Raw genomic sequence first — 10,967 nt, 5'->3', positions numbered from 1 at the left:
GGCATGCGTTGTTGAATATCTAATAGTGTCATGGGGGACCATGAGGCTGTTCCACAACCTGTCTACCTTGACACAAATTTTATAGCCTATTCTCATCCCTATTTTCTCCTACAGTGGTTGTAAATGCTGCATTGAGGTCCAATGAGCGTGTGCTCAGGCAACAGTTTGCTAGTCCTGGCTGCTTTTCTCCTTTCTCCAGCTGTTCTTGGAACAGATCCTAGCACACAGGCAACTAAGTGACAGGTCACTGGAGAGGGCTCCCTCCCCTAAGGAGCATGAAGCCTTCCTGTGGATGGAAGGATGAAACAAAGGGACCTGGGCAGTAAAAACACACTATAGTGAACAAAAACTAGAAGGAAAATGGCTCAGAACAACCTGTCAGAAGGTGGGGGAAAAGGGGAGACAAGCAGGAAGAAAAATAAAGACAGAGTAAGGAAAGAGCCAAAGGAGGCTGGTGTGAGGTCTCAGGAAGAAGAAGGGGTGCCTAAGTGCAAGTCTATGTTAAGGAGTCACCTTAAACAGAGGTGAAGATTTAGTATGGAAAAATTATGCAAAACTTAAGGAATCTGCAGTGTAGAAACCTCAGAGGCTTCCCACTCTCTTGAGTGCTGGAGAGGAGGGCAAGGATGTGTGTGCTTTCACATGCCAGGCTAGATAGCATCTTATAGTTTACTCTTTTTTTTGCCTTCTAGTCACGCCCTTCCTCCCCTCTCACCACAACTACCCACGTAGCATCTTTTATCTGGTTAGAGATCAGAATTTGTGACTCTTCCTTTGTTTAATCACTCCTCTCTTGAAAAAGGCCTCTTTTGTTGCTACGTTAAGCAGTTTGCAGGAGAAACATCCCTTTTTCCACTGTTTTATTTTCTTCTCATAAAGAATACCTTGTAGCAGGATTCTGCTTATTTTGGAAGAGTGCAGAGAGCTTGCTGTACGCGATTATCTATGGTTAGGGATTGCTTTGTTAGCTTGAGAGCTAGAGGCAGGCATCCAGGTACAACAGCACAGCTATGTGCTCACCGCTTCCCAGGTTAACTCATTCTGCTGAGTAAACAGAAAAGTGGGTCACACTGGCCCAGGATGGAGCTATGGACTATTTTCATTATAAGCTGCAGGAGTCCATAGGACAAAAACTGGTAAAAGACCAGCATAGACCAAAATCATTGTTGCCCTGAATATCTTCACTACTGACAAAACAAATCATGACCTGATAAGGAGTTCAAAGTTGGATGGGGGGGATACCAACGTGAACACACTGTTGGTTACGTGTCCTGAATGCAAATGAAAGACTATGGACTACAAAGGAAATAAATTTGGTTATCTTGGGGCCCTCAAGTGAAAATACACAGGCACCCAAGATGTCACAGCTGGGAACAGACCAGTACATATTTGGGAGCCACTGGGATGAAAGCCACAAATACCTAGATACACCAAACAAGTACCCTGGCTGGGCTGCAGTTGTAGTAATACAGCTCAATGCGAATAGAGGCTGTATTTCAGAGTCTCATTGGAATATGATTAACAGCTATTAATAGAGATAATTTTGATGAAAAGATTGACAAAGAACAAAAAATCTTATGTGCTTTGACATTACTTCAGTGTGTTCTGTAGAATGACTTAGGAGGATGTTACACTTGACTATCTTTTGTAGGGTTTCTTCATTTGTAGGGTTTATTTTGTTTGATTTCTGTATTGTGTAATTAGGTTTGGATGCAGTACTATATTTAAATAGTGCCTGACATAATTAGTCTTTGGCTGGGTTTCTGATTTGCTGCAAGCAAATAGGTCATTCAGTTTATGAACTTATAAAGGTTTAAGACTGGTAGTTTCAGTGGTTCTCTTTCAGAGGTGGCACTAAGGTTACACTGTTAGGTTTATTAACTTTTTTGATGCACATGTGTGTATGTGAGTGTACACACACACATATGCACGCACATAAATGAGGCTGAGATTTGGCAAGAAAGTTAGAGAAGAACAGTTGCTCCTGATTGACATAAAGCCTGAGTGTCAATGAGGTCAAAGTCTTCCACTGGATGTAGTTTTAGTGAGTTTTGTTCGGTGTGGTGCCCCAGTGCATTTCACCAGTGTCTTCCTTCTTGGAAATAGGACAGCCTTACCATTTTGGGATAAGGCAGCTCCATTTCCTTCACAGTGGCATCTCACAGAAGCTTTAAAGTCTCCCTTACTTAAGGTCCAGTATAAAATGCAGTTTTGCAGCTGTGCAAATGGCCTTATTGTTTGTCTCTCTGCAGCGTTGCCATGCATATCGCTGATACTACACAAATCAGCAACAGAAAGTAATATTCTTTGTTCCAAGCCATAAGAGTGGCAGCCTTTACGTTCCATGAAGACTGAGACTTGGCCCTGTTCAGCTCTGCTTTTAAAACACGGAGCTGTGGTGGGCAGGGAGGATGATACCGGGGGGTGGCAGATGGGAGGGGAATTCTGGAAGAAGTGGTAAGAAATGTGCTGCAAAAAGAGCCATGGTATCTACCCCCACATCTTCCCTGCTAGGAAATTCCTACTGTAGGCAGGTAAGAGATCTTCTCTTTTGACATCTTAATAGCACTACAGGATGTGAGAGAATGTGGCGCCCAGGGAAACTTATTACTAGTAAAAAGAAACCTTTCTTCACCATAATGTTACTGTTATTGGTTTTTTGAGGCTTGCTTATCCTCTTAAGGCTGATGCTTGGTGGAAGGATGTAGAGAGGCATCAATTTTGGACTGTTTTTCTCCTCCAAAACATGGTTGGGCTGGGAAGATGAATGAAGAACTTTTATTGTTTTAGAAAAAAATAGAGCATTTCTATGACAGCATCCCCACATTACTAAAACAAGCTGGTTCATAGGAGGACACAAGTGAAAATTACTGTTTCATGGGAGAAAAGAGTTCCTCATGGAATTAATATTGCTTCTTTTGTTGATGTCAGGTGTGTACACTTGCTCTCTCCCTGGAAAAACATTCCCATAATGAGCTCTTATTGCTTTATTTCTTCCACCTTCCTTTTGAGTTCTGTTCTGTCAGAAGCTCAAACACCTACATCATTTCCTGGTTTTCATAAGTAATATAGAGTAGAAGACACATCAGCAGACTTTTTTTCAGTCAGATAGTGTTTGCTGCCCAAAAGGTTAAACACATCAGCAGTAAAGTTCCCTGGATCCAGATGACTGTCATGCAGAATCCACTAATTTGACTAATTGCTGAGAAGCTGGGCATTCTGTCCATAGGTATCATATTCAGAAGGTGTCCTTTGTAACAAAAAAGCTGAAATTTTATGTTCTTTTTGACTTCTTAGTAATGTAATCTTTCAGAGCCTGGTAGCTCAGGAAGAATTCCTGTTCAGTGTTGAAGAGTAGATTTTTAGCTTATTTTAGTAGTGCTGGTAAGTTTTCCAGTTATCTCCTGTTCCTTAAAATCTGTTTTCATACTGCTTCTTTTTAAAATAGGTAGTACAAATAATAAAGGGCAGTGTTAAGTGTGTGTAGGTTATTGATTAAGATAGCATTACATAATTTAATTTCTTGTACATTCCAAGTAACTACAAACTGTTCATGCTAATGTGCAGTAGCAACCACTTCAGAAGGGGCCAATGGATATCTCGGTAGTGCTCAGTGGTACGTTATATCCAGGAAATGCATTCAGTGTCTGGAATAGGTATCCTGAAAAAAAACACCATGAAGAGGGACTCCCTTCCTCCTTGCTGATTTATAGCACAGGTTGCAAACTTTCTATAGCTGCTCACCTACAGTGTAGTAGCTCTGGGATGCAGGGAGAGATGTGCTTGATCTGACAAAGAAATGGAGCTTGATTCTGCAAGGCAGTAATTTAGTAGCTGTATTTCCAGCTGCTTTGTTAATCTGGTTAGCAGACTAACCTGGATAGAGAGGAAATGGAAAAACTTAGTGACTCAGAAGCATTATAGGTATACTGTTTTCAGTGAGCCTATAACGGTAACATGCAGCTGTTATGCTAAGCAGGTGTCAAGCAGAAGTAAAAGATAAGATTTGCTACCTGTGAACTCTATAGAAGTGTGGTTTTTAGTGCTTCAGCTGGCATTTTGAAATAAGCTGCAGCTGTAATGTAAGAGACAGAATACATGCTTGCAGACAGCCCAAGGAGCCCTGTATGATTTTGAAGGCACAACATTAATTACCTGGACTTGCAGAATTTACTAAAACTATAGTACAGTATAGAGAACTTGAGTGGGCTTCCACTGGTGACTTGTCAGGAATCTTACGGTCATAATTAAATAGTATAAAGTGCTGCAGGTATCAGCCTCTCTCCTTTAATGTGGTAATATAGCCTAGAGACACTGTGGATTCCAGCAAGCAATGCTCTATCTGAGGCAGAGAAAGCAATTTGAATGAGAATGGGGCTTTGCATGCTAGAGCCTGCAATTTTCTGTGCCTCACCTCCATAGCAGAGATGAAGTTGGCTCCAAGCCACATCATAAAACTCCCATGGGCACTGACTATTCTGAAGAGAATTAGCATTGCTTAAACATGGCTCACCGTCTACCGTCTCAAACAGGTAGCTAGGAAGGAGAAAGACAACAAGCTAGAAAATTCATAGTTTGATCACCTCTTGAAATGAGGTTTGAGACCCCTGGATGCGAAGGGCTCTGAGGACTGCTGGTAAGTCTGAAGCAAGACTGTCTCTCTGGGTCCTGAGATCAGGCCGTGAAATGTCATCGCGTCAGCTGAGGGCGCCACTCACTGTGCACTGACTTCTGTTGGTCATCAGCAGTAGGGCAGCCCTGGGGAATTCGGTTTCCTCTTGGGGCAGGAAGTGTTCGTTCTGCAGGAAACGGGCCACTCTGCAACGATAGAAGTTAAAGGGGCTGCTCCCAAACAAAAGGGCATTGTGTTGAATGTGATGTGCACAGATTATCCTTAGATGAGTGTTACTGATTCTGTACTGATTGAAAGTATCTGCGTGACAGTCCTGGGGAAAAGTGGTCTCGAACTACTGCGCAGATGCCTCCCAGGCCTTGGTTAGCTTCTCGCACTCTGTCAGTGAGACCCCGGCTTGTCAGGGAAGGACACTCTTTTGGGTTGAGATCTGCTGAAATCTGTGCAGTCTGTAGCCTTCGATTGTCCAGAGATGCCACTTGAGTAGACTTTCAGAGACTGATACTGTCCACTGAGAAAAGGGGTAAAACTCCCAAATTCCTTTAGCACAGCTCACTGAACAGTTTTAAACATGAAAACCTTACATGTTGGTTATGTGCTCTGGCATTTGAATTGGAGAATTACAGGGAAAAAATAGTTTCCAATACCATCCTTTTTGTGACTATTCATCTTCTCCTTCCTCAAAATAGATCATTTGACTTAAATAAGCTGCATACATTAGGTTCTTCTGAAGGGTGGGGATGTGAAAACATCCTGGTGGAGTTTATATGGAGAAAAAGATATTATGGCCTTACTGAGTCTCTTTTCACATGTGGGACTAAGAAAGAATGTCCAGCAAACAGCTCTTCATCTCCTGCGTTTTGTTGAAAGACATCTGGGCTTCTTTTTCTCTACTGTGAGATTCATTTCCAATAATGACCACACCAAAAGAGCAGATGCCAAGATCGCTTTCAACATCTCTGCCAAAAGTTTAGTAGAGAGCAGACAGGGAATAAGCAAATGTATTTAGCAAGTGTTTTAAAGCAAGAGACATTTGGAAAAAATATCGTAAAATATTCCTTTTTTCATATTTGCATAGAGTCTCTGATGAAGGTGCATTTTGGAGCAGGCATAAGGCTACACAAAATGAAGATAAAGCCTTTATAAAGGTCTTATCTCCACATCTTTCAGCATTGTCTCAGATGTACAAATGTGCTAGGAATGTCTGTGTCTGTGTTGCATTGAATGTGCCATCTCTAAAATAAATCCTTCTGTGTTAATGCCCTGCCTTTTTTCCTCATGATGGTTCCTGTATTTGCTGAAGAGATAAACATGCTTTTCTTTTTTTTCCTTTTCTTTTTTTTTCTCCTCCCCTCACCAGGAGGAAGAGGATGACAGCATAGGTACAGAAATGAAGATCCTGAGAGGACACTGTGGACCTGTGTATAGCACAAGGTTCCTTTCAGACAGTTCAGGACTCTTATCTTGTTCTGAGGACATGTCCATCAGATACTGGGACCTCGGAAGTTTTACAAACACTGTGTTGTACCAAGGACATGCCTATCCTGTCTGGGATTTGGATATTAGTCCCTGCAGCCTGTACTTTGCCAGTGGTTCCCATGATCGCACAGCAAGACTCTGGTCATTTGATCGGACGTACCCACTGCGAATATATGCAGGCCATTTGGCGGACGTGGACTGTGTCAAGTTCCACCCCAATTCCAACTACTTAGCAACGGGCTCCACAGACAAAACTGTGCGCTTATGGAGCACTCAGCAGGGCAACTCAGTGCGTCTTTTCACAGGTCACCGTGGCCCTGTGCTAGCGCTTGCGTTTTCTCCCAATGGTAAGTACCTGGCGTCAGCAGGTGAAGACCAGCGGCTAAAGCTGTGGGACTTGGCTTCAGGAACTCTTTACAAAGAACTGAGGGGGCACACGGACAACATAACGAGCCTTACTTTTAGCCCTGACAGTAGTTTGATTGCTTCAGCGTCAATGGATAATTCTGTCCGGGTCTGGGACATTCGGAACAGTTACTGCAACGCCCCTGCAGACGGGTCTTCCAGTGAGCTGGTTGGTGTATATACCGGACAGATGAATAATGTACTGAGCGTACAATTTATGGCCTGTAATCTTCTTCTAGTGACTGGAATTGCACAAGAAAATCAGGAACATTAATTTTTTTTTCTTTGGGAAGTGGGTGGGTGTATTGAATGCCAGAGTCCATTACAAGCTGAAATTAAATTACTGACTGTGAAACACTTTTCTTCCTCTGTCCCAGTGAAAGGCATGTTCAGAGTGATGCAAATGTTTTAAAATGTCTTGCCTACAAAATGGCCCATGCTGTTGAATGGAGTGAGGAAAAAGGAGGAATGAGAAAAATATATATACATTCTAATCTTGTACTGGTAGGGATGGGGAAAAGGGGAGGAAATGCTGTTGTCCAGGAGCTTGGGAAAACCAAAAGCCTGGTCCAGAGAAGTGAAACTGCTATCTGGATAAGCTGCTGACCTGCACTTAAATATCCTGCATTGACTGATGGGCACATCTTACCTACTGTTAACTGAGGCTTGAGTGTGTGTAGAACTACTGGCCCAGTGTTTTTTGTTTCTGTTTTTGTTGTTTTCTTGGTATTGCGGAGGACCAGTGTTGTAAGACCCTTACATTAAAAGAAAATTGTGTATTTTCTACAGTGAATAGTGGTCTGAAGTATTACAGCTCCCTATAGCACTTCTGCAATGTTTTGGACTACTTAAGTAGAAAATACAGCCTTTCTTTTTAGTAAGGGAAATGGAAATCTGACCTCAGTTGGGGCCCATCTCTGCACTGTTGTTGAGGTTTGGTTCCTGGTACTAGCTGTGCTACTTGTATTTATGGTCCAGAAATTAGTAACTTTCTGAATCTGGTTGCACTGTGTTTTGAGGATGGGAGGACAGCGGGGGTTAGGGTGGTTGCTTAAAGGACAATAAACAACTTGCCTTGGCTGAAGGAGAGCATGATGGAACCGAACAGGCTAAGTCTGGACTCCTAACAGAAACGGGGCATGTCAGTCCACCACTGCACCTCACAGAAATATTTCCGTAAATGGAATTGGCAATTGGGGCGGGTGGGAGACAGGGAGAGAGAGAGAGGCACAAAGTGACATGGGAAAAAATAGTATTACTAAATTATTGTGCATACACAGAGGCAGCTTTGCCAGTGTTGGATTTTTCTCAAAATGTTGCAATATGAGTTTCATGAATACTTTGTGAAATAAATCATCAGCATTTAAAACCAGGATCTGAGGAGAAAGCACGTTCTAATTTGTCACTTGGAGAGATTAAATATTTCTGCTTTCTGGAAAGAGTTATTTTGTATTTTGTTTTCTATTAAAAGCATTTAGTTTAAAAAAAAAAAGTGGTTTGGTCCCTTTCTGGGAAACTTGCTCTGACTTGCATGGGAAGGAGAGGGCAGGATCATGTTTCTCCTACACTGCTCAAACCAGAGGCTGCCTGGCACTTGCAGGGTGATGTGGTGGTCTTGCTCCCTTGCCGTGTGCTGGTTTGATATCCCCCCTACTCGCTTTCCAACTGACTTGGCAGGTTATAGAGCAGGGTATTGACATGACTTTGTAGATCAGCTGAAATGGAAGTGAAAAGGCTGGGTATGCTTGGGGCTGTCACTGTGCACCAAAAAGTCTTGTTCTGCAGAGCTGTATTACCTTTAGTTTGTGGCTAAACTTTAAAGTTTATTTAAAAAAAAAAAAWAATAACTTAAATTTGTGGTTCTAAAACTCCTCTTTTGAGCAAAGACACAATCCTAATGTCTCTTAGACAGGTTGTCAGTATGAAATGATGATTCCTTTCCCCTTTTGAGCTTCCCTCAAACTTTCTGGACTTCCACTAGAGAATTCTCTTGAGAACATCAAAATAATCTAAGAGTTTAGAGGATAGCTCACAACTGCCTTTCTTTTTTGCCCACTTAGCTTGGTAAATTACCAAAACCTTTTCTCAGAAAGGTGTTTGACCTTTTTGAGATTAGTAAGTGTGTGCTGCACCTCTACTCCAGGAGTACCAGAAATCCCTGTGTACACTGGAGCTGACTGGCACTGCTAATCTTCTGACTGCTAATTCTGGCTGAATATCAAAATGTGAAGTAGCTCAACAATCCCAGACCAGGATTGGGCATTTTGAAAAAATGGTATGGGAGACAGTTGTATTGATATTTTGTGCTATACAGGCCTTCCAGAGAGAGATTTTCTCCCTCAGTTCTATTGACTTGACACTGCTCGCCAGACTAAATGCATTGTATCTTTGACCCTGCAGTGATCTCTGTGGTTGTATTTGGAGTGTTTTTGCCAGATTCCGTAGATCTTAGTCCAAAATTTCGTAATGCATCTTAGCAAGGTACAGAAGTGCTTGGCTCTATGCCTTTGTCAATACCTAGGAAGGACATGGCTCACCAGCATTCACAGGAACTCATTTGCTGTTTGTTACCTTACATCCTGAGCAGTGTTGAGTTTCAGAGCAGATGGATTTTTGGTTCTGAAGTAGATTTAAAAAAACAAAAAAACAGGTGAGATGGGCAGTGAACAAAGCTTCCTTGTAACATCTTCACTTTTACAATGCAGGTAGTTTTTTTAATAATTGGGGTATTCCAAAGTATTTTGCATACAAAATGGACATGTAAGAAGAAAGAGACTTTGGAAGCAAATCATGTTTTATGTATGTAAGCTAAAAAGATACAAATGTAATTTCTGAGGGGTTAAAAAATGTTATCATTAATGAGGGACTTAGAACCTATCATCTTTAATGTATTGTTTGGACAGTTTTTGGTGCTCATGGAATGTAAATGTTTGAAGGCAGGAAGCCAGGAAACAATCTTGACTATAAGAAATGACTGCAACTAATTGACAGTCTGAATTTCAAGGCAGTTTTGGGAGAATAATATGAGTGGGAGGAAGAAATACCTTAAGTGTGGCAGAATTCAGATGGTAATCTCTCTAACAATGTGTATTTCAGAAATAAGTCTGCATTTGTGCAGACCTCCTCCTTACTGTATTTTAAATATCTCATATCACAAAAAAAGAAGGCATTTCAGTTTGCATAGTCAAGCACTCAGAAATGTTAGTAAGCATTGAGCACCCTGCATTGCCGCTTGCGAGTATGTGTCTGATGCAGTGCTCAGTTACATAATCGGGTGCTCCTTCCCCTGCAAAGCTCAGCTGATTTCATGTGTGTCCTGGACGATGCAAGGCGCCTGAGGCACTGCATGGTATCAAACAGTGGCTAATAGTAGAGGCTTAGAGAAAGTATGAGAGTGAGAGCATATCAACAGTAATCCTCCTGTGGTGTACACTCCTGGCTTTTTGCAGTTGTTCTTCTATAGACTTCCTGAGCTGCAGGCTGTGCATCCACAATAGCTGCGGATGGATTTAGTCTCCAGTCATTTTGTCTGGTCTCTTTTATTAATCCATTATATACTTTTTAGCTTCCACAGCTTTCTGCAGCAAGAAGTTCTACACCTTGATTTGGCGGGGAGAAGGAAGGGGAAAGTAAAGAATTTCCATTTTTGATGTCCATTGTCTGATCATTTCATTGTGTGCCCTAAGATCTTGAATTGATAAAGACAATGAACAGTAAAACACCTTCTCAAAAGAAGTCGTGAAGTCCAGGCCACAACATGGTGGTTGGAATAAATATGGACAAAGCTGAGGTACAAGGCCATGCTTAGTCACTTAATACTGATGAAAGAAAATGGTATTTGCTCTAACAAACAGAAAGTGTAATGCAAATTCACAGTTGCCCTGCCCACTTTTAACAGTATCATCTCCTGGTTAGCATATTGCCACATTGTGCAATCTAAATGTTTTAGCTTCCTTCTTGGTTAATTTCATCATATTCCTCCCCACTCAGGTTCCTTTTTTAAATAGCTTTTTCTTAAAAATGTCTTTAAGAACATTTTCCAGAAACGATTTTTCCATTAACAGATCCTTAGGATTTTCCTAGATAAGTAAAAAGGACTTCAGTCAATTCTGCTAACCATGTTCCAACGGTTACTGACTATTAGTCCTCCAGACTTAGGAGGTTCTTCAAAGTCTTGAAATGGCCTTCTTTGTGAGTGGTGTCTAGTTGCTTGTGGTGAGCCAGGGTCTAAAACTGTACCATTACAAGACACTGCTGTGACAGTTAAATTAACTGCCTGAATGTCCCTGGCCAAAGACTATATCCCATCACGCTGCACGTTAGCTATAATTTTTTAAAAGTATTGGATAGGAGCCAAAACTGACTGAAATGACAAAGCTCACCAAGTTCAGAGTATTTCAAGTACAGAATACTAGTGAAATCTGTTGCAAGGTTAGCGGAGTTTGTTTGT

The 10,967-nt window shown here is 41.6% G+C and overlaps 1 protein-coding gene across 3 annotated transcripts in view; it reads left to right on the top strand.

The window, feature by feature from the left end:
• The window catches only part of TAF5L (TATA-box binding protein associated factor 5 like), a 16,800-nt gene extending 8,908 nt beyond the window's left edge, over positions 1 to 7,892 (top strand). For all 3 annotated transcript variants that reach the window (XM_026073405.1, XM_026073406.1, XM_026073407.1), the window contains one exon: positions 5,994 to 7,892. In XM_026073405.1, coding sequence (XP_025929190.1) covers positions 5,994 to 6,791 — 798 coding nt within the window. In that variant the 3' untranslated portion in view covers positions 6,792 to 7,892. The remainder of the gene's footprint in view (positions 1 to 5,993) is intronic.
• Positions 7,893 to 10,967: the final 3,075 nt, after the last annotated feature.

This window comes from Apteryx rowi, unplaced genomic scaffold (genome assembly GCF_003343035.1).
Source record: "Apteryx rowi isolate R43461 unplaced genomic scaffold, aptRow1 scaffold_368, whole genome shotgun sequence".
Lineage (NCBI taxonomy): Eukaryota > Metazoa > Chordata > Aves > Apterygiformes > Apterygidae > Apteryx > Apteryx rowi.
Note: the sequence above shows the minus strand (reverse complement) of the source record. Positions and strands in the feature narration are given on the sequence as shown.